Source organism: Passer domesticus, chromosome 6 (genome assembly GCF_036417665.1).
Source record: "Passer domesticus isolate bPasDom1 chromosome 6, bPasDom1.hap1, whole genome shotgun sequence".
Lineage (NCBI taxonomy): Eukaryota > Metazoa > Chordata > Aves > Passeriformes > Passeridae > Passer > Passer domesticus.
The window spans coordinates 54,011,696-54,034,002 of record NC_087479.1 but is presented as its reverse complement, the minus strand read 5'-3'; the positions used below and the strand labels follow the sequence as shown (position 1 = coordinate 54,034,002).

The following is a 22,307-nucleotide window of genomic DNA, read 5'->3' as shown; positions in this document are numbered from 1 at the left end:
CCCACATCTGGCCCTGTGCCCCCATTCCTGGCCCAGGGATTGGTTTATTTTGTTTATATTACGTGGGAAAAGACCCCTGCCCATGGGGTCACAAGGGGTTCTTTGGGGGTGAGCTGCGGGGGACACTTGGGCATTCCCCGGGGTGTCCCCGGTGCCGGGGTCCCTCGGGGGGATCCGGGGAACGCATCCCGCGTGCTGGGCGCTGGGAGAGTCCCAAGCGCCAGGAGCCCTCGGATGGTTCCCACTTTGGGAGGCCCTGAGGGTGTCTCAAGCGCTGGAGTGTCAATCCTGCGCTGTCCCCACGATGTGGGGCCCGGGGGGCTCCGGGGCACCGGGGAGCTTCCCATGGCGGGCGGGCGCTCCGGGGGGAGCCGTGCCGTGCCGGGACGTGCCCGGGGCCGTGCCCGCTCCCGCTCCCGTTCCCGTTCCCGTCCGGGCGGGGCAGCGGCGGCGCTTCCTGGTGCGGGGGGGCGGCGCGGCGGGGCATGGCGCTGGTGACGGTGCGGCGGGCGGGGGGCTCCGCCGGCGGCCCCGCGGTGAGTGCGGCACCGGGCACGGCGCGCCCCGGCGGGGACGGGCGGGGGGTCCCGGAGCCCCGGCGGGTCCCGGTGCCCTGGGGAAATGGGCCGGCCCGGGGGATCCCGGTGCGGGGAGCACGGGCTGCGCGGGGCTTTCTCGGTGCCCCGGGGGTTCCCGTGCCCCGGGGGTCCCGGTGCCCCGAGGGTCCCGCGGTGCCGGGGAGCCAGCGCGGGGGCGGAGGGGTGAAGGTTGCTCCGGTCGCTGCCGGCGCGGGGTCATCCCAGGCGCTTCCGATGGGACTTTGCTGGGAGTTTACTGGGAGCGGAGTTGCCCTCGGCACGCGTTGGAGTTTCCTGTGCTCCCGGCTGGGGTTTCCCCATGGCTAAGGGAGGACTATGGAGGAGTGGATGGGGGTGTTTGTCCCAGGCTGCTCCCGCTCGCTTTGCCACCTCTCCCAGTCCCTTCGCGGTCCCGGTGTCCCCTAATGTCCCCCCAGTGACCCCTGGGCCTTCCCTGTTCATCCCAGGCCCCCCTTCCAGCGCTTCCACCCAGCCAGGGATGGGGGCACAGGGATGATACACCCCCCCCCGCCATCCCGAGGGGGATCCCCAGGGATCCATCGCCACAGTGGGACCCCCAAAGGGTCCCTACACCCCCGTGGGGCCCACACTATTGCTGGGGGTGGCTTTAGGGGGTCACCAGACTGTGGTGTCCCCGCTGGTGGGGGGCTGGTGGGACCCCCGAGCCCGGTCCATTCCCTGGGGTCACATTTCCCCCAGGAACTGCCTCCCAATTCGCAGGAGGAAGATGCTCCCAGACGTGGCCAGCTGCAGCGACGGTGAGAGGGGGTTCCGAAACCTCGGCGTGAGGGACACCGGGGTGGGATGGGGACACAGTTCCCCGCTTTGGGGAGTTTGGGGAGCACTCTGGGGGTGCCCTGGGTGCTCAGGACCCTCCTGCCCCCCAGGCAGAGCTTCGTCATGGTCAAGGGGGCTGCGCGGCTCCTGCCTGCCGAGGAGCCCCCCCCGGCCGAGCCCCCCCCGGCCGAGCCGCCCTGCCAGGCCCCGGGGCAGCAGGAGCAGCACCTGCACCTCATGATGCAGCTGCTGCGCCCCCAGGACGCCATTCGGCTGGTAGGACACGGATCCACCCCTCCAGGAGCACGGGGATGGGACGGGGACAGGGAAAGGGATGGGTGGGGTCAGGGGATGGGATATGGATGGGGACAAGACGGGGAGAGGAAACCGACAGGATGGGCTGGGGATGGAGGTGGGATGGAATGAAGGTGGGGACAGTAACATCGAGGAAAGGTATGGGAATGCCATAGGGATGGGGACTGGATAGGGTGGGATGGGGACAGGGATGGAATGGGAGGCGATGAGGAGGACGTATGGCCCAGCCTGATGCTGCTCCCGGTCACCGGGAGCACGGGAAGGGGCAGAGCCCGCTGCGATGCCCGCCTTTCCGGCAGGCGGTGCGGCTGGAGTCGGCGCGGCCGCGGCGGGTGCGGTACCTGCTGCTGGTGCGGCCGGAGGAGCCGGGCGCCGAGGCCGAGACGGCGCTGCTGGGAGTGGATTTCGCCCACGAGGGGTGAGCGGGGTGCGGGGGGCCCCCGCGGAGGCCTCGGCACCCCCTGACCTCTGCTCGCCCCAGGGCCACCCGCTGCACCCTGGGCATGGTGCTGCCCCTCTGGAGCGACACCCAGGTGTTCCTCGACGGCGACGGGTAAGGGTGGGACGGAATTTTGGGACAGGGAGGAGTCAGGGTGCCCACCCCGACCCATTCATGTCCACGTGTTGCCCAGGGGGTTCAGCGTGACATCGGGGGGACAGACGCGCATCTTCAAGCCCATCTCTGTGCAGACCATGTGGTGAGCGAGGCCTGGGCGTGGGGACCCCCTGGGCACGGGGCTGTGGGTGGCATGGTGGGCACAAGCGGGGTGGGCACCACCTCGGGGACTGGGGACACGGGCGCTGCCAGGGGCACAGGGGATCTCAGCTGCACAACAGGCACGGGGGAGGTGGCACTGCTGGGGACACAAGGGCTGCTGTCACCATCCCGGGCACAGGGGATTTGGGTATCACCACGGGCACCGCCGCGGGGAAGGATCTGGGCAGGGTCTGGGTGGCACGCACACGCTGGGGGCAGCCAGCGCGGGGGACACGGCTGTCCCGGGGCGGCGGCAGTGCAGGGGTGGCCGGCGCTGTGCGGCAGGGCCGTGCTGCAGGAGCTGCACCGCGCCTGCGAGGACGCGGCCCGCGGCGGGCACATCCCCGGCGGCCCCGCGCTGGCCTGGGCCCGCGGCTACGCGGCGGCGCTGGGCTCCAAGCAGAGCTGCCTCAACGAGTGGCTGGCCATGGCCGACCTCGAGAGCGTGCGGCCCGCCTCGCCCAGCGCGACCCCGCGGTAAGGCCCCTGCCACGCCCCTGCCACACCCCGCAGCCCGCTGGCCAATCGCTGCCCGGGCGTGGCCGGGTGGTGACGAGGCGGTGCCGGTGCCAGGCCGGCCGCGCCGGAGCTGTCGGAGCAGGCGGTGCGGGCGCTGCTGCGGGAGGTGATGGCCGCCGCCGACCTGGAGAACGTCACGTCCAAGGAGGTGGGTGGCGCCCGGGTGGCCTGGGGACGGGAGGGGCTGGGCAGGGCCGTCCCTCACCCGGCGTGGCGCCCAGGTGCGCGAGGAGCTGGAGCGGCGCACGGGGCACAGCCTGGCCGAGCACAAGGATTTCATCGACAACGAGATGCTGCTGGTGCTGGCGCAGATGGATCGGCCTTCCCGCGTCTTCCCGCACCTCTTCCTGGTGGGCAGCGGCGCGGGCACGCCGGGCAGGGCGGGTGGCAGCGTCCCCTCCCCTCACCGCTGTCACCACGCAGGGCTCCGAGTGGAACGCGGCCAACCTGGAGGAGCTGCAGCAGAATAGGTGAGCGGGGGCGGGCACCGCGGGGGGGTCACCACGGGCCGCCCCTGGGGTGCCACTCGTGTCACCGCAGGGTCACCCACATCCTGAACGTGGCGCGGGAGATCGACAACTTCTTCCCGGCGCTGTTCACGTACATGAACGTGCGGGTGTACGACGAGGAGGCGGCCGAGCTCCTGCCCCACTGGAACGACACCTTCCTCTTCCTCTCCCGCGTCCGGTCGGTGACACCACGGGGCACACCGGGGCTGGAGGTGGGGCAGGGGAGAGGGGGGCATGGGGACAGGTCTTGATGGCTGAGGTGCTGGGGCATGGGATCCTGGGGAGCAGTGGGGTGGCTGGGGACATGGGGAGCTCTGGGGACGCTGGGAGCCCTGGGGACACGGTGTCCCCGAGGGCCCCCCGTGCCAGGGTGCCAGCAGTGGGTGCCGCAGGGCGGCGGGCGGCCGGGCGCTGGTGCACTGCCGGATGGGGCTGAGCCGCTCGGCCGCCACGGTGCTGGCCTACGCCATGAAGGAGTTCGGGTGGCCCCTGGAGCGGGCGCTGCGGCACGTCCGGCACTGCCGGCCCGGCGTCCTGCCCAACCCCGGCTTCATGCGCCAGCTCGACTTCTACGAGGGCATCCTGAGCGCCAGGTGGGTGGGGACAGGGTGGGGACAGGGTGGGGACAGGTGGGTGGGGCTGGCACGACCACACCCTGTGGTGTAAGGGGGTGGGGCCTGTTGTGACCACACCCCTTTGGGCGGGTGGGGCTCCCGGCGGGGGGCGTGGCCGTGTGCTGATTGACAGGTCTGTGGCAGCCGGCACAGCGTCCTGTGGGAGCCCCGGGCGGCCGAGCAGGCGCCGCAGCCCGAGGAGGACACCGCGAGGAGGGACACGAGTGGCCTGTCCCCGCTGTCCTCCCCGCTGGCGTCCCCGCAGCCCTCCGAGGAGGAGGCAGCCGGTGGGGGGCTGCTGGGGGCCTCCCGGCGCCCCCGCATCTCGCTGTGCTCTGTCATGCGGAGCATCAGCCTGCTGGAGACCCCCGAGCCCCTCGAGGTGCTGGGGGAGCCCCTGGCCGGGGAGGTGAGCAGGGGTCAGGGCGGGACGGGGGTCCAGCTGTGGGGTGACAGCGGCGTGCGGTGACCCCGCTGTCCCCCCTCAGGTGTTCGAGGCCACGGAGAAAGCAGGGGGTCCCTCCCCGAGGTCACGACCCTCGTCCCGCCCGCGCGGGGTGGTGCGCCAGGCCAGCCTGGATGGCGGCCCCGCCCCTTTTTGTGACCACACCCTTAGTGATTGCCACACCCAGGGCCACACCCATGCACCTGGCCAGGGCCACACGGATGAACCCACGCCTTGATTTGGGGGGCAAGGGACAGCGCCTCCTCACTGCCATAGCAACGGGGGAGGGGCGTGGTCTACGCCTGGGGGGCGTGGCCAGCGAGCCGGCACGCCCCGCCCACGCCCCGCCCGCACCCCGGGGCTGGGACGGGCCTCTGCCCCAGCCCCGCACAAACACCGGCACCGCTCCTGCACTGGCAATAAAGCGTGGAAATGGCAGCCCCTGGTGCCTTTGTGACCCTGAGCGTCTGGAGGGTGGGCTGCTGTCAGTAGGGACCGGAGTGAACGCTTTGAGGACACCGGGCGGGCACAGGGACCCAGCGGCGCCATTTTGTGCGGCACGGGGAAACTGCAACTCCCGGCGGCCTTTGCGCGAGAAGAACAACTTCCGGGTTGCCATGGCAACTGTCTCGGCCTAGGCCTGGGCTGGAATCAGGGCTGGAATTGGTGCTGGAAACGGGACCGGGGCAGTCCCGAGGCCCAGCAGTGGAGGACTGAAGCACACAGAGAGCCTCTGTGGCCATGGTGGAGGGGAAAGCCAGGTGCTCCCCCACTGCCACCCCGTGAGGTGGTGTCAACCCCCTCCCACCATGGTGTCCCTTCGTGTTGTGTCACCCCTGACCCACATGACACCTTCCACTAGCCCAGGCTGCTCCAGCCCCATCCAACCTGGCCTCGGACACTTCCGAGGCTGGGGCAGCCACAGCTTCTCTGGGCACCCTGTGCCAGGGCCTCACCACCCTCACAGGGAGGAATTTCTTCCCCAAGTCCCACCTAAACCCACCCCCAGGGAAGGAGGTTCCTGGCTGGGACTGCCCCTGAGGCTGCTGCTGTCCATCTCCATCTCCCAGGGCTGTTCCGGCAGCTGGAGCCACCCCAGACACTTACCCTTTCCTGGGACACCCACCAAGCTGGGACTGACCCTCTGCCAAGGAAGGAGCATGGGAATCTCCCTCCTTCTTCCCACCAGGAGGGCACAGCCTGGATTGGCTGGGTGTAGGATGGATTTTTTGGGGCTCCACCTGAACACCTCCATGCTGCGCCCAGCAGGGGAATTATGTCCCCGTAGAAGATATCCAAGGGACTGCAGCTCCCACAGCAGGACCAGATCCAGCTGGATAATGCAATCCAGAGGGTCGGGAGCCTGCAGTGCGAGTGGCATGGGAGTTGTGGGTGGCCTCCCACCCGTCCCACCCCATCCCACCTTATCCCAGGTTACTGCTGGCTCCAGTGCTCCATTGCAGCCAAAACTCTGCCTCTGCACTAATTCATAAGTAGTAACCAGTACCCTGTGAGGATGGCTAGAAACATTTTTAAAGACTAATTAGAAGCATAAAAAATAAATTTAGACTGCTAAAAATTAAAAAGACATCACTGCCAAGATTAAAAAAAATCTGTAAATGTCCACCATATAAATACCCATATCCCCAAAATTAAAGCTAATAAAAAGCACCAAAACGATCAACAAAAAAGAACTAAATATATTCTAGTGGGTGCAGTAGCATTTAATCAACACTAGACCCACCACAGATAGAAACAATTTCTTTTATTGATGAAACAACAAAAAGAGCTGGTGAATTAAGTCATCGATAACCTGAATAATTAACAGACACATCCTGTTATTTATGATTCTGCACACAGCAAAGCTGCTAATTGGGGCTACTGAACATATGCATCCCACAGGACACTGTCCCTCTGCCCACCCCACTGCAGGACATCCCCACCATCCACAGCCAGCTGCTCACACCCCTGAGCTCACTTTTCTTCATTTTTTCACCCCGTTCCTGGGGAAAAAATGTCCCACCTCCCTTTCTCCACCCAAGAGCACACTGTTCTGCCTGGGTCCCAGCTGGGCGGCATTAGACTGCGTGACGGACACCCCACCTGGCTTTTTGGGGGGGATGCATCTCCCTGCCCTCCCCCTGCCCCCCATGGGATTCACCCCACCCCGTGCCCCCCAGGCAGCACACGGCACCCCTTCCTTCGCTCGCAGCAGCTTTAATCCTCCCTCTGTCCCTGGAACAGGGGCTGGGGGCGCCGGGAATGGCTCCCCCCGTCCCTCGGCGCGGCGGCTCACAGCTCGTACTCGTGCCACAGGCTGCGGGGCACAACGGGGTCAGCGGGAAGGGCAGGGACATGCCCTGAGAGCATGCCCTGTGCCCCATCCCATCCCATCCCATCCCATCTCATCCCATCCCAGCCCATCCCATATCCCATATCCCACATCCCATATCCCACATCCCATATCCCATATTTCCATATCCCACATCCCACATCCCACATCCCACATCCCATATCCCACATCCCATATCCCATATCCCATATCCCACATCCCATATCCCACATCCAACATCCCATATCCCATATTTCCATATCCCACATCCCATATCCCACATCCCACATCCCATATCCCACATCCCATATCCCATATCCCATATCCCATATCCCACATCCCATATCCCACATCCCATATCCCATATCCCATATTCCATATCCCACATCCCATATCCCATATCCCATATCCCATATCCCACATCCCATATCCCACATCCCACATCCCATATCCCATATCCCACATCCCACATCCCATGTCCCATGTCCCAGCCCATCCCACACCCACCTGTAGGTGACGTCGGGGTTGTCCCGGTGCTCCAGGAGGGCCTCACGGATGGGGCCGGGGGGGCTCAGCCCCAGCTCCTGTGCCCGCTCCCAGCGCTGCAGGCGGGTGATCCCTGCGGGATACCGGGGGCTCAGCGGGAGCCCGGCGCCACCGGGACACCCGGGACACCCGGGACACCCGGGGCTGCTCACCGGTGCAGGGTCCGTATTCCCAGGAGAGGTCGAAGCGCCGCAACATCTCCATGAGCGCCGGGTCCGCGGGGGGCTGCGAGGGGGCGCGGGGACAGTCCCGCACCTTCAGCTGCACCTTGTCCTTGTTGTCCTTATCGTCCTTGTCCTTGTTCCTCCTGCCCTTCAGCCTGCCCGGGGGCCGCCCCGGGCCCCGCCGCCGCCGCCGCGGGAAGGAGTCGGTGATGCGCCGGGGCTGCTCCATGGCCCTGCGCGACATGGAGCTGGCACGGCCCCGCCGCTGCCGGGAACCGGGCGGGCCCCGCCGCCACCGGGAACCAGCGCAGGGACCCGCCCCTGCCCGCGGCCGGCGGAAGCGGCGGGGCCGGGCCGGGAGCCGGCCGTGGGCAGCCTCGGCCGCTGCCGCCTTCGGCCGCTGCCCCCCTCGCGGTGGTCCCGGTGCCCCTCGGCACCCCCGGCTGTCCCCGGGTGCTGTCGCCTCCCCATGTTGTCCCATAAAGCCGCACTGTCACCCCGCGGCGGTTCCTGTCACCGCCAGGGCGCTGTCACCTCCATGCCAGTGTTCCCTGTTCGCCTGGCACTGTCACCCGTGTCAGTGACTGTCACCCCAGGCACTGCCATCCCCCACTGCCCTCTGGCGTTGTCACGCCTGTGTCTGTCCCCATCACCTCAGGCACTGCCACCCTTGTGGTTTCTCCCTGCCAGCCTGGACACTGTCACCCCCACCCCAGCACTGCCCACCACGCTGGACACTGTCACCCCCCATCAGCACCCAAACCACGACTCACGCTGTGGCACTGTCACCGTCTGCCCTGTCCCACTCTGTCCTGTGTGTCACTGTCTGTCCCACCCCCAGCTGTGCTGACACCACCCTGGTTCAGGGGGCAACACTGCAGGTGCCACCAGCACAAATTTGCCTGAGGCTTTCAGCCCTCCCTTGGGGAGCTGAGAATAACCGAGACGCGTGCCCTGGAACGGGGTGACTCCCAGGGGACCCCGCTGTGTGCCTCAGCGGTGACACGTGAGCCACCGAGCTGTGTCACCGCTCTAACAGTCAGTGCTGGGGGGACACAAAACCCCACAGCAGCCACCACAGACTCCACACGCTGTTTAATCTGAGAGAGGGGACAGCGAGGCCTCAGGGCCCATCCCTGTCCAGGCCGGGGTTGTGCAGGATGTAGCGGCAGACCCCGGGCAGGCGCCGGTTGCCCAGCATCTCCTGCAGCTGCTGCATGGGCCGGTTCCCCAGCGCCGTGTGCCCGAACGTGGGGAACCCGCGGGCCTGCGCCCGCTGCGCCGCCACCGTCAGTGCCACCTGCATGTGGCCGCGCCGCCGGTGCTCGGGCAGCGTGTAGCTGTGCGTGCCCGTCCCGAAATGATCCGTCAGCACCCAGGCGACGGGCTGCCCGCTGCCGTCCTGCAGGCAGACTTGCGGGAAGCGCCCCAAAATCTCGGCCAGGAAGCGCCGGCTGCGGGCGTTCCCCCCGTAGGGCCACGTGTCGTTGAGCAGGTCCACGTGCGAGGGGCTCAGGGAGCCCACGCGCACCCCGGGGGCTGGCCTGGGCGAGGCAGGGGTCAGTGGGGGGCTCGGGGGTGTCCCAGTGCGGGGACAAGGGTGGGGGGCTCTCACCGGGGCTCTGGCATGGTGCTGGGGTCAGGGTGCCAGTAGGAGTAGTACTCAACAATGTCCAGCTCCACACCCTTCTTCCTTGCCAGGTCCTGGGACACTGTGGCCAGCCCGTCCTGTAGCCCTGGGGATGGGGATGTCGGGGGTCCTGTTCCCCCTGTACCCCACCATCCCTACATGACCCCAGTGTCCTCCTCAGTGTCCCCAGGGGCTACCTGCAGCCCCAGCCTCTATTCCCAGCACCCAAATCCCTGCTTCCAGTATGCCCAGTACCCCAGTCCTGCTCCCATCATCCCCAAGTCCAACCCCAGTACTTCCAGTCTCCCCAAGGACCCACAAATCCAGCTGCAATGCTTCCCAGTGCCCCCAGCACCCCCAAGTCCAACCCCAGTACCCCCCAGGCCCCTGCTTCCAGGGTACCCAGCAGTGCAATTCCCTGCTGCTCCCCAGCACCCCCAAATCCCACCCCAACACTTCCCACTGGTATCACCCATCAAACTCCACGCCAGCACACCAAATCAGCGTGTGATTTGGTGATCAGCACCCAAACAGCCATCCCCAGCATCCCCCAGCACCCCCAATTCCCCCACACCAGTACCTCCCAGTTCCTCCCTGCTTCCAACAGCTCTCCCCGGTGTCCCACAGTCCCAGTGCTGCCCAGAGCATGCCCAGTCCCTCCCCAGGGCCCCCCCGGGTCCCCGGTGTCCCCAGGCCACCGATGAGGGTGAAGGCGGCGTCCCAGCGCAGGCAGCCGGGGGTCTCCAGCAGCGCCCGGTACGCCCCCAGGTCCCGGTAGAACGCCGCCTGCGTGTTCCAGTAGCCGTCGTTCGCCGGCACCTGGGGGCACCCACGGGTGCTCTGAGCACACCTGGCACGTGCCAGGGCGCCGTGTCACCCCCCCCTCCTGCAGTGCCCCATGTCCCCACTGGACACCTCTCCGCTGGGCCGGGCCAGCACGGCGCCAAATTCGGGCCACTTGTCCACCAGCACCTCAAAGTGGCCGGGGTTGCCACGGTTGATGTTCAGCACTGCCCCAAAGACCTGGGGGAAAAGGGGGTCAGCAGTGAGGGACAAGGAGGGGACAGATGGGGGTCAGGGATGGGGGCAGATGTGGGGGCAGATGTGGGGTCAGAGCTGAGGGGAGGGGGGCAGGTGTGGGGAACAGGGTAGCAAAAAGGATCCCTAATGACACCAGGGTCCCCATCACCAGCAGGGCAAAGGGCAGGGGTGGTATTGGGGTCCCCCTCATGGCAAGGGGGATATTGGGATCCTCATCACAGCAACAGATGAGTGACGCTGGTGTCCCAGTCATGGCACAGTGCTGGGGTGACAGCAGGGTCCCTGTGACTGGCAGGGTGGGGGTAGCATTGGGGTCCCTATCGTGGCACAGGGCAGGGGTGACAGTGGGGTCCCCATCACCGGCAGGGCGATGGGCAGGCTCTTCCTCAGGATCCCCTCCAGCTGCTGCAGATGGGCTGAGCACGTCAGGATCTTCATTGTCCTGCTGAGAGACTCTCAGTAACAGGGGGACAGGGCAGCCAGGCATGGCCCCTGTCCCCGTCCCCATCCCCTTCCCCACGGTCCCCATCTCCTCCAGCACTCACCCTGCAACAGTCCTGAGTCTGTGGGTTCTGGGGGGCTGTGGAGTGGGAGGCTGGAGGCTGTGTGGCACTCGGTGACAATGGTTACCACCAGCTGTCACGGGCCAGTGAGTGCCCCCTGCCTTGGGGGACAGCGGGCAGGGTCCACCCTGCTGAACACTGGGCACCAGGCCAGCCCTGTGGCCACCTGAGGACGAGTGCTCGGCTGGGACATTCTGGGACATTGCCCCAGTGCCACCAGCTCCCCACGGATCCTCGGTGTCACCACCTGCCCCACGGTCACGAAGCCATGCTGATCCTGAGGTGCCCAGCCCAGCTGCAGCTCCTGGAGGAGACCCTGCGGAAGAGCCTGCCCAGCACCCTGCCGGTGACAGCCACCCCCAGGATCCCTCTGTCCCCCTCTGCCCCCTCTGCCCTGTCCTGCTGGTGACAGGGTCCCTGGGCACCCCTCTGTCCCTCCCTCCCTCCCTCCCTCCCTCCCTCTCTGCCGGTGGTGAGGATCCTGGGGACTCCTTTGTCCCCTCACCTTTGTCCTGTCAGTGCTGCTGATTCGCAGGACCCCCCTGTCCCTGTCCCCTCTCCCCTGCCTTGTCAGTGATGAGGACCATGGGACCTCTCTGCCTGCCCACCTGCCACCTGTCACTTGGTGGCGACAAGGCCCCCTCTGTCCCCTCTCCCCTGCCCTGCTGCAGACAGAGACTCTGGGCACCCCTTTGTCCCCTCTGCCCTGTCCTACAGGTGACAATGACCTTGGCGTGCAGGTCTTGGGGACTGTGATGACAGTGGCCAGGGGGAACCCGGCCTCCCATGAGGTGCTGGTAGACTCCTGGCCCAATTTCGGCATCGTCCTGACCCGCCTGCGCCCAGAGGTGCTGCCCCGGGTGCCCCTGCCCTGGCAGCAGCACCCCACACCCCAGGGGCCAGGGAATTGGGGTGCCACCCTCAGCTCCGTGTCCCTCCCAGGACCACAGGGACCCCAGGGACTACTACACCAACCAGCTGTCAGTGTTCTACCGGGACAAGGGAGCCCTGCAGGCACTGCTGGAGGGCACTGAGGCGGTGACCCGGGAAAGAGCCTTCCAGATTCTGGGTAAGGATGGCACTGGGGGGACACAGGGCGCCTCTACCCTCCAGCTGGGTCCCCTGTCTGGCTGACAGGGTGTCCCAGGGATGCAGGATGGGCTGGACGAGGCCGTGCAGGAGGTGGCCAGTGCCAGGGGGCTGAAGGTGGAGACGATCCGGTACCGGGCGCTGATCAGCCCCGAGCCCCCCCAGCCCCGCAGGCAGTGAGTGAGGGGCACTGGGGGGACATGGGACACTGGGCACATGGGCACTGAGGGACCAGTCACATCCCTGGGCGGCACACGGAGACCTGTCACACTTCTTTGTACCACTGGCGGGTCATAGTCACCTCCCTTGGTGGCACAGGAGTCCCCAGGCACATCCCTGAGAGGCACAGGGTGACAGCAGTGGGTTCACTGAGCACAGGGATCACCAATCCCACTCCTGGGTGGGATGAGGATCCCAGCTTCCATCTCTGGGTGGCACAGGGGCTCCCAATCCCATCCCTAGAGGAAACAAGGCTCCCAGATTCCATCCCTGTGTGGCACAGGGGCTCCCAATCCCATCCCTAGGGGAAACAAGGCTCCCAGATTCCATCCCTGTGTGGCACAGGGGCTCCCAATCCCATCCCTAGGGGAAACAAGGCTCCCAGATTCCATCCCTGTGTGGCACAGGGGCTCCCAATCCCATCCCTAGGGGAAACAAGGCTCCCAGATTCCATCCCTGGGTGGCACAGGGGCTCCCAATCCCATCCCTAGGGGAAACAAGGCTCCCAGATTCCATCCCTGGGTGGCACAGGGGCTCCCAATCCCATCCCTAGGGGAAACAAGGCTCCCAGATTCCATCCCTGTGTGGCACAGGGGCTCCCAATCCCATCCCTAGGGGAAACAAGGCTCCCAGATTCCATCCCTGGGTGGCACAGGGGCTCCCAATCCCATCCCTAGGGGAAACAAGGCTCCCAGATTCCATCCCTGGGTGGCACAGGGGCTCCCAATCCCATCCCTAGGGGAAACAAGGCTCCCAGATTCCATCCCTGGGTGGCACAGGGGTTCCCAATCCCATCCCATCTGCTATCCCGGCTGGTACCAGGGTTCAGCGTTCCCACTCTGCCACGCCCTGTTGCAGGATGCCCCCGGGCCTGCGCCTGGCACCCGTGTCCCCATCCCACGTCCCTCTGCTCAACGCCACGTGGGCCCTGGGGGGCAATGCCCGCAGCCGGGCGTTCCTGCTGGGGCTGGTGCGGGCACTGCCCTCCGCCTGCCTGCTGGACCGGCGCGGCCGCCCGGTGTCCTGGAGCCTGCTGGACGGGCAGGGCTGCCTGCGCCACGGCTACACGGTGCCCGCCTGGCGCGGGCACGGCCTCACCGGGCTGCCGCTGGCCGAGCTGGGCCGGCAGCTGCACGCCCGCGGCTTCCCCATCTACTGCGCCGTGCTGCCCCAGAACACGGCCTCGCTGCGCGCCCTGCGGGCCGTCGGCTTCGTGCCCCAGCCCGGAACCTTCTGCATGGTCCTGGGCACCCCACAGTAGTGCCCAGGGAGGAGTGCCAAGGTGGGGGGTGCCTGTCCTCCCCCCGGGGCCCAGCGGGAGAGAGTGGAACACCGCGGCTCCCACACTGAGCTCAGCTTGGAGCCGTTCGCTCTGATCCCTACTGATGGCTCTGATGGGAACACCCCAAATTCCGCACGGAGCCGTCCTCCCCGCTCCCCACGGGGTGCGGCACGGGCGGGGCGGGGGGCTGGAGAAAGGCTTTTATTCGTTCATACAAGAATAGATCTTCTGCAATAAATACCCCAATAAATAAACATCTCCAATAAATAAACACTCACAGACGCACCGGGACAGCGGCCTCGCCCCACCACCGATGGGCAACCACGGGGGAGGCGGGGCTTGGGAGGGGGCGGGGCCTGGTGCGGGAGGGGGCGGGGCTTGCTACACAGGCGAGTGGGCGGGGTTTATTGCCGTCTGGGGCGGAGCCTATTGCTCCAGGGCGGGGCTTGCTGCTGGCTGGGGCGGGGCTTATTCCTATGCTCAGAGGGCGTTGGTCCTTTTTGGGATGGGCCACTGGAGATTTTAGGGATGGGGACAGGCACCTGGGGGGTTGGGGACACCATGGAGGGGCGCTTAGGAGTCAGGACACCTGTCCCTTAAGACACAGCATAGTGACAGAGGAGCTGTGGGGTGACTGTGGTGGCACTTTGGGGTGAGGAACTCCACCCCTTAAGGCACAGCTGGGTGATGAGAAGGATGTGGGGTGGCTTTGGCAGCACTCCGGGGTTAGGAGACACAGTTTTGGAGGGACACTGCTGGTGAAGAGAGGACATGAGTGGCTTTGGTGGCACTTGGGGTCAGGAGATGCTTCCCTTACAGCAGAGTGTGGTGACAGAGGGAACATGAGGTGGCTGTGGCAGGTGGCACTTGGGGTCAGGAGCCCCTCACTTAAGGCACAGTGATGAAAGTGGGACTGTGAAGTGGCTGTGGTGGCACTCGGGAGTCAGGAGCCCTATTTCTCGAAGCACACTGGTGGTGGACAGGGAGCATGGGGTGGCCGTGGTGGCACTCGGGGTGGGGAGCCCTGTTCCTCAAGGCACAGTGTGGTGATGATGGAGGGGCTGCAGGGCGGCCGTGGTGACACGTGATGTCAGGAGCCCCATCCTTCAAGGCACTGCCAGGCGATGATGAGGTTGTGGGGTGGTTTGGGGGTCCGGAGCCCCATTTCTCAAGGCACGCTGCTGGCGGAAGAGGGCACCTGTGTGGCCGTGGTGGCACCCAGCAGGCGCTCAGAACCCCCTCGCCTCCAGCCGCAGGGTGACCACGGCGGGCGGCACCTTCTTCTTGAGGCGGTTGAAGTCCTTGGCCGAGCGCCAGAGCCAGGTCTGCAGCTCCTTCAGCAGCCAGAAATCATCCATCTTCTTCAGGAAGTCATTGGGGGCCGCGGGCGCGCCGGGGGGCGCGGGGGGCCCGGCGGGGCCGGCGGGCAGCGGGTACCCCAGCGAGGACATGACGCCGCCGATGCTGAGCACCAGCCCCTGGAGGCTGGCGCAGAAGTGGGCGAGGCGGTGGCGCAGCTCGGCCGTGCCCACCTGCCCGTCCAGCACGCGCAGGTAGCACAGCAGCCGGCTGTAGGCCCGGTAGTTGGCGGCCAGGCGCGCGTTGTCCGTCAGGCCCCGCCACAGGTCCAGGTCCACGGTGGCGCTGGGCACCCGCTCGGCGCGAGCCAGCCGCGGCGGGTTGAAGTCGGGCTCATTGAAGGGGGGGCCCAGGTAGTTCAGCTGGAAGGGAATGGGGGTGCCAGGGGTCAGCTCTCCGTGCCCACCCTGTCCCCACGCCCCCCGGTTCGGACACGTTCCGCTCATCCCAGCTCTCCCTCCTCTTGTCGCATCCCCCCTCGGACGTTCCGGCACAGCCCGGGCAGTGCCACCGGCACCGCCTGGCACCGAGCGTGCCGGCACCGCCGAGGGCACGTCAGGGCAGGGACGGGGAACCTCCGGGTGAGTCGGCGACGCCGGCGGGGAGGGAGAGGCGGATGCCCGCGCCCATGACGGAATCACGGGCCGAGGGGAGGGTGCCCGGGAGCCGCCCTGCGCCCGGGGGGCGATGAGGCATTTCCGTGACCTCCGGCGTGGGCGCGGCTGGGCACGGGGTGGATATCCCGGGGGGTGCGTCGGGGACTCACGTAGGTGCCGGCGAGGGTGCGGAGCTGGTGCTCCAGGTAGCGGGTCAGGTCGTACGTCTGCTGGATGGACTGGCCGGCGCCCAGCTCCTCGGAGCAGTTCAGCGCCGGCAGCGCCGGCAGGTTGCAAAGCGCGGCGCACAGGAAGGTGAAGATCCCCCAAGAGTCACCTGCGGGGGACACACAGCGCCTCAGGGTGGGGTGACAGGGACACTCCGTCTCCGTGTGTGCCTGCAGGCTATCCCTGAGTCACCCGCCTGAGCGCGGGGAAACTGAGGCACGGAGGGTGGGGTCCCCCTCACCTCAGCAGCCCCCGGGAGCAGCAGGGATCCCCCATCTCAGGGCGCTGCCCCCCGGCTCCCCTCGGAGCGCTCCCGCCCGCGGCTGCACCAACAATCCTTTATATGGTCTGGAGCAGCGCGGCCGCGGCATTCCCGCCGGGACGCACGCCTGGGATATATTTGGGCACCGCCAACGCCGCAGCGGCCCGGGCACCCAGCGGGGACCCCCGCCACCGGGAATACGGTGGGGAAGCGGCTCCGAGGAGCGGCCGGGGCGCGGGGTGACCTTTGCGGAGGCACCGGAAAGCGGCGGCGGGGTCCCCGTCATCGGCCTGACGTCAGGGCGGCCCGGGAGCGCGGCCCCGCGGCCGGCGGCTCCGCAAAGGTCACGGCCCGCGGCCAGGACGCTGCGGCCAGCTGGCACCCCCGGCCCGCCACTGCCGGCCTTCCCGGCAGCGCCTCCCGGGAAAGACCGGCCGCTGGCACGGCTCGGCACGGCGGGGCTGCGGCTGCGGGCAGCCCCCCGCGCCCCCGCGCGTCACCGCTGCCCGTCACCGGCCGCCGGTGACGCACGACGGTCCTCGGGGACACCCCGGCCCCCCCGGCCGCAAGGGCCTCCCCGCCGTGGGTGTCCTGCAAAGTGCACGCCTCGCCGTGGGGGTGCAGGTGCCCCGTGGGCGTGCAGGACACTGTCACAGCCGGGATACACCCCGGAGGTGTGCAGGACACTGTCACAGCCGGGATACACCCCGGAGGTGTGCAGGACACTTGTGGCACCTCTGGGCTACGTCCAGGGATGCACCTTGTGTGTGAGCATCACGCAGGCGTGGGGAGCACCGCGCTTTCCCGGCGTGTGACACCGTGCACGTGTGACACCGTGCACACGTGTGATGCACCACACGCGCGAGACACCACCCAGGTGTGCCACCTAGCACACGGGCGTGCGACACGTGTGGCAGCCACAGGACATGCCAGGCAAGCGTGCGACGCGCCGTGCACGGGGGGCACGCTCCGTTACGTGCCACCCACGTGTGACACGCCGTGCACACACCGCACCGCACCACGCTGTGACACCCCCGTGCCCCCCGTGCGTGGCAGCCCCGCCCGGTGCCCGGCGGTGGGCACGTGCCGCCGCTTGCCCGCGTTCCGGTGCGTTCCGGCGCATTCCGGCGCGGAGCGTGCGGCCGGCCCCGCGTGCGTGCGAGCGTGGGCCGGGGGGGGCCGGCGGGGGGGCCGTGGTGACTCACAGCACACACGGCCCCCCCCTCCCGGTGTTTGCTTTGGCCGGACCCTCGCCCGCCGCCGGCTCCGGTTTCCAGGCGGGATTTACACCCGCCCCGGCCTGGCCGGTGCCAAACCAAACACAGCCGGGGAGCGGGATGAGGGGGGATGGCAGGGACGGGAGCCACGGTGGATCCTGGGCAGGTGGCCCGGACACGAGGATGAGGATGGTGGAGGAAGGGGATGGAGGTGGGTGTCAGAGGGATGGAACCATGGGATGCACAGAATGGATGGCGCTGGGCAGTAGTGACCATGACACGGTGACAACGGTGACCCTGGCACAGCAGTGACAGTGACTGGGGGCACAGCAGAGCCAGTGGCCATGACACAGCAGTGACAGTGACACTGCACAGTAATGAGGGTGACCATGACACAGCAGTGACAGTGACTGGGGCACAGCAGAGCCAGTGGCCATGACACAGCAGTGACAGTGACCGTGGCACGGCAGTGATGACGACAGTGGCACAGCAGTGACGGTGGCTACGCCACAGCAGTGACAATGGCCCAGCCACAGCGGGTGCCCCCGCTGTCCCCTGCCCACTCCGTCCCAGCGGCTGGCGCCGGGCACCCACCGGCACAGACAGTGGAGGAGGGAGGCTCCAGCCGGCACAGCTGGATCCCGGTGACGTCGGAGAGGAAGAGCCCGAGGGTTTCAAAACCGGCCCTGGAGCTCGGCCAGGATGCTCCCAGCCCACGTAAGCAGCTCATGGCGTGCCTGCCCGGGGTCACCCGCTGGGCCCTGGGGACACCCGAGGAGCCGGGGTGACGAGGGGCCATGGGAGCGGGCACCCCCTTCTCTGCTGGCAGCACCTTGGGACACCCACGCCGGGCACACCGCTGGTGCCACGGACACCCCCCGCACACGTGGCAGCGGGGACGTGGCTCACCCGCCTTTGGGGTGACACCCGGGACCCTCGGCCTGCCACCCGGCCAGCAGTGCAGGCGGCAGTGCTGGCCAGACCTCCCGGCCAGTGGCCGAGGCAGGAATTCGGCCACGGAGACGGTGAGCTGTTCCCTGGGCATGCTGTGGGCAGAGCCGCCGAGGGCTGAGCGACCGCAGCCCGCCCAGAGTCGCTTTCCCGAAACCCTGGTGGCGGGGGCGGCAGCCGGGAAGGGGAGACCCCCTGGCCCCGGAGCCCCCGGCAGAGCGCGGAGCCCAGCCGGGCCCCGACGCCGCGGCGGGAGCTGCCCTATCTGATGGGCCGGCGTCCAGCGGCGAGCACAGCCCCATCCCGGCCCGCAGCCCCGCTCCTGGGGCCAGCACGGGAGGTCTCGCGGTGGCCAGGCATGACTGTGGCACAGAGGACAAAGCAGCCCTGTCCCCACTACGCCAGCCACTGTCCTGGCCTCCAAGTGGCACCACTTAACCCTCACAGGGCGTTTCTGAGCCACCAGCTCCGAGGGGCTTGGAGTGGATGACACTCAAGGGCTCCTGGATAGACTCCTCTGTGTCCCCACACTGCTGGAGTTTAACCCCGCTGTGCCTGGGGAGGTGACACCACAGCACAGAGGCGTCCCTGTGGAGCCAAGCACGGTGGGGACACGAGGATGCTCACGTTGCACACCCAGATATCACAGACACAGCATTCCCTGAGTTCCAGCAGGAAGAACATGTGTGCCCTTGTTCCCCAACAGCACCCGCGGCCACCACACTGGGGTCCCCATCCCATCCATCCCATCCCATCCATCCCATCCCATCCATCCCTGGCGAAGCTGCCGTGCCAGGAGCGGCTGGTGGCGGGGGGGGCACACGGCCCCGCGTCCCCCCCGGCCCGGGCCGTGCCTGCGCTCGCGGCGCTGAGTGTTTACATCCTGTCTCCTCCGTGTGTTTATAAATGCAGCCGCGCACGGGAGACTCCAGCGAGGCCGTAATTAGCTGGGCCTGGATTTCCCATCCAGCTCCGGCTCCAGCCAGCGGCACGATGGAAACACCCCCGCCGGCGAGGGGAGCGCAGGCCCCTAATCCCAACCAGACCCCGCTGCCCCACACGCACGCCCAGCACCGGGAGCCTCGCGATGCACCTCGGTCCCTGCCCACTCCCGGCGCAGGTCACGGAGCCACAGAGCCCAGCAGCGAGCTGGGGGTTCACGGGCACAGCACCAGGCTGGCCGCTCTCCAGCGGGGCAGGGGACCCCCGGTGCCAGCCCACGTGGCACCGCAGAGCCGTGGTGACACGCCCCGGCACCTCCAGACCCGCTGCCACCGCTGGCACCCCCAGCCACGGGGACACTGCCCGGCTGGGTCGGCGTGGGACCAGCAGTTCTGGTGGGCACGGCCGTGCCCCGATGTCCCCACAGCACCCTGGTGAAGCCTGGGACGCGTCTGTCACCCACAGGCCACGTGCCACACGCAGCCACAACACTGCCGGGCCAGCTGCTTCCCAGATATCCCAGCCATCCCGTCTAGGAGTGCATCCCCACGAGCCTGCCGCCACGGCGGGACGGCGGTGCTGGCACGGTGGTGCTGCAGCCCCGGGGGGCGCGGGGGGATGATTTACGGGGCTCGGTGCCACTTAGCAGGGCATAAATCTTCCCCCCAGCGCGGCCCTGTAAGCGGAGCCCTCCGCTTTTCCCCGCGGAGCCTGCGCCTAATGCAGCCCAGATGTGCGGCCGCCGCCGTGCCCGCTAAAGAGGCACGGCGACACCGGGGATGCCGAGAGTCCCCGAGCCCTGCCGGGGACACCGCCACGGCTGCGGATGCCCCAGAAGGGGACCGGGGCGCTGGCGGCCGAGCTCCGGCGCCGCCGCCGCTCCCGCTCGGCGTCCCGCTCCCCGCCCGGCCCCGCAGGCCTCGGCACCGGCCGTGCCACCGGCTCGGCCACGTCCGCCGGGCCCGGCGGCGGCGGGAGCGGGGAGGGGAAGGGGCGCGGGAGGGCGATGGAGCCGCCGGGGATGCCGGCCTCGCTTTTCCGGTTCGGCGGCGCTCGCCCCGCCGTGCCCGTCCTGCGTCACGGCGGCACGGCGGGAGCTGGAGCCCACCCCGGCGCCCGCCTCGTGCCGCCCCGGCCCCGGGGCCGCCGCCCGGGACCCCGGCGAGCCCGGCGGCGCCCACACTTTGACCTTTTAAGGGTGTTTTCCAGCATTTTCCGGGCGGGCAGCCCCCGGGGTGCCGCCAGGCCGGCCGGCCCGCGGCTGCCCCCGGGGTGCCGGTGCCGCCGGGGCCGAGGGAACAAAGCCGTCCCCTCCCCGGCACCCCAAATCCCGCTGCTGTGTCCCGCAGGAACGGCGCCTGCTCCAGCGGCGGCGTTCTGTGTCAAGCCCCGAAATCCAGCCCCGGGCAGGAAAACTAACTCTTCCTGCCCCCCATAAATCCCACCGACTTTCCTTTTCCTCCCCTCTGTCGGTGCCGGGGTTTAATTCTCCGTGCTCAGCGGCGGTTCCCTCCCTGGTAATCACAAACATGCATGGAAAAGAGGCAACGAGAGAAAGGGGGAAAAAAAAAAAAAAAGAACAACAACCCAACCTAGAGAGGGGAAAGTCTTAAATCAATCCCAAAGCCAGACAGACGTTTTAATCACATCAAATTAAAATCAGCAGTCGTTTTGGAGAGGGGGAAAAAAACTGCCGGCAGATGCAGGCAGGGGAGTTGGGGCAGCCCCCCGCCCCGCACCCAGCGCCGCGGGCTTACCTGAGAGCTCCCCGGTTACATTTAGCATAGTCGGGGTGCTGGGGGATTTTGGGGGGCTCGGCTCTTGCTCGGCTCCCCGAGCCCGCCCGCTCGCCTCAGCCCTGGCTCGCTGCTTCACTCGCGCTCAGGGTTGGGTGGTGGTTTTTTTTTTTTTGGGTTGGTTTCTGGCTTTTTTTTTTTTCCTTTTTTTTTTTTTTTTTTTTTTTTTCCCTCGGTCTCTATTTGTTTTGGTTTGGGCTCGCTCGGGTGTTAGGTGGAAAAAAAAAAAAAAAACCGGGGCGGGTTGGGTGGGTTTTTGGGGTGTGGAGGGCTCGCACCGCGCTCCGGCTGCCTCGCTCGCCGCCGTTCCCCCCTTCCACCTCCCTTGATTTGCTCTTTTGATTGGGGTCCAGGAATGCAGGAATAAAAAAAAAAAAAAAAGAAAAGAAAAAGAAAAAAAACTGGAGCTCGCATCCACCCTCTCCAAGCTGCTGCCTCCTTCTTTCCTCTTTTTTTTTTTTTTTTTTACCCAATTCAAGTGTTAAGCAGAACCAGGTTGCTTTCAAGAATGTATTTGATGCAATTGTACACAAGAGCGGGCTCCATTCATTCCCTCCCTCTCCCCCCCGGCCCGGCTTCATCCCCCCTTTCCCCATCCCCATCCCCGGGGTCCCGGCACCGGGCAGAGCTGGGGAGGCTGGAGCTGAGCCCCGGAGCTGCGGAAGGCGGAGGGGAGGGAAGGGAAGAGGGGGGTCCCCCGGGGTGCCGCTGGCCGGCTAGGAAGGGGGGGGACCCCCCGCTTTCTCCCTGGCTGCGCCCCCCGTGCGCTTCTGGCTCCCGCCCGGCTTTTGTTAAAGTGGCAGCGGCGGGGCCGGTGCGGGGCCGGTGCGGGGCCGGTGCGGGGCCGGTGCCGCTCGGCGGGGGGGTCTCCTACCTGCTCTCAGCTCCATGCGGGACGGGCGCGGGGCCGGGGCGCTGGCTGCGAGCTCTGGGGTCCCCGGGCGGGCAGGCAGCGGTCCCGCACACCGGCCCGGGACTGCGGCTCCCATTTGCCGCTCCGAGCCCTCTCGCCTCTCCTCCTCCCCGCGCACAGAGCCGAGAGCCCGGTCCCGGGGGGAGCACGGGGGGGACGGGACGGAGGGGGGGGTCCGGGGAGGGGAGGACGGGGGGGACGGGGCGAGGTGCGGCGGAGCGGCTCCTCTGGCGGGGCCGGGGCCGGGGGGGGCGTGGGGTGCCAGCCTGCCCCCCCTTCCTTCCCCCCCCGGGGCAGCGGGAGGAGTGGCGGAGGGATGGGGCCGGCCGGTGCGGGAAGGGTGGCGGCGGGGCGGGGAGGGGGGGGGGTCCTCGGCTCTTCGCTGGCACGGCCAGCCCCCTCCCCTCCGGCCGAGAGAGGGGGTCCGGGGGCCGCGGCCCCCCCCCCCGGCTTGGGGACCCGCAGCGCGGCGGGCGCTGCCCCGCCGGGACGGCGGCAGGTGAGCGGCGGAGCGGGGGGAGCGCGGCGGGGTCCCGGCGGCACAACCGGAGCCGCCCGGAGCGGCGGCGGCGGCTCAGCCCCGCGGGATCCTCCGTCCCGAGGGAGGGCTGCGCTTCTCCCGGCGCCCCCGCTCCACGCGGG

The 22,307-nt window shown here is 67.7% G+C and overlaps 5 protein-coding genes across 5 annotated transcripts; 2 read left to right on the top strand and 3 right to left on the bottom strand.

Moving 5' to 3' along the window:
* The first annotated feature begins 458 nt into the window (after positions 1-458).
* SSH3 (slingshot protein phosphatase 3) lies at positions 459-6,189 on the top strand. The gene is given in 20 exon segments (XM_064425831.1): positions 459-536; positions 1,320-1,357; positions 1,487-1,652; positions 1,991-2,109; positions 2,173-2,244; positions 2,324-2,389; positions 2,734-2,925; positions 3,022-3,115; positions 3,189-3,317; positions 3,391-3,437; positions 3,508-3,654; positions 3,869-4,069; positions 4,235-4,499; positions 4,547-4,814; positions 4,817-4,839; positions 4,842-4,920; positions 4,923-5,093; positions 5,096-5,192; positions 5,194-5,308; positions 5,311-6,189. Coding segments are annotated over 20 exon segments (2,427 nt in total). The 5' UTR covers positions 459-485; the 3' UTR covers positions 5,398-6,189.
* Positions 6,190-6,280: 91 nt separating this feature from the next.
* On the bottom strand, positions 6,281-8,010 carry POLD4 (DNA polymerase delta 4, accessory subunit). Its single transcript, XM_064425830.1, has 3 exons — positions 7,566-8,010; positions 7,375-7,486; positions 6,281-6,852 (listed from the first exon to the last, which is right to left on the bottom strand). Exons 1-3 carry the CDS (start codon positions 7,819-7,821, stop codon positions 6,828-6,830), a joined length of 393 nt encoding a protein of 130 aa, XP_064281900.1. The 5' UTR covers positions 7,822-8,010; the 3' UTR covers positions 6,281-6,827.
* Positions 8,011-8,700: 690 nt separating this feature from the next.
* Positions 8,701-10,885, bottom strand: LOC135303718 (glycine N-acyltransferase-like protein 3). The gene is made up of 6 exons (XM_064425829.1): positions 10,794-10,885; positions 10,609-10,690; positions 10,123-10,230; positions 9,906-10,026; positions 9,193-9,313; positions 8,701-9,121 (listed from the first exon to the last, which is right to left on the bottom strand). The coding sequence occupies exons 2-6, from the start codon at positions 10,684-10,686 to the stop codon at positions 8,701-8,703; spliced, it is 849 nt and encodes a 282-aa protein (XP_064281899.1). The 5' UTR covers positions 10,687-10,690; positions 10,794-10,885.
* A 194-nt stretch (positions 10,886-11,079) lies between these two features.
* On the top strand, positions 11,080-13,380 carry LOC135302161 (glycine N-acyltransferase-like protein 3). The gene is made up of 5 exons (XM_064422622.1): positions 11,080-11,157; positions 11,552-11,659; positions 11,754-11,880; positions 11,959-12,076; positions 12,978-13,380. The coding sequence occupies exons 1-5, from the start codon at positions 11,080-11,082 to the stop codon at positions 13,378-13,380; spliced, it is 834 nt and encodes a 277-aa protein (XP_064278692.1).
* Positions 13,381-13,621: 241 nt separating this feature from the next.
* On the bottom strand, positions 13,622-20,830 carry CLCF1 (cardiotrophin like cytokine factor 1). Its single transcript, XM_064422621.1, has 3 exons — positions 20,714-20,830; positions 15,527-15,693; positions 13,622-15,122 (listed from the first exon to the last, which is right to left on the bottom strand). The coding sequence occupies exons 1-3, from the start codon at positions 20,739-20,741 to the stop codon at positions 14,631-14,633; spliced, it is 687 nt and encodes a 228-aa protein (XP_064278691.1). The 5' UTR covers positions 20,742-20,830; the 3' UTR covers positions 13,622-14,630.
* Between the last annotated feature and the right edge of the window lie 1,477 nt (positions 20,831-22,307).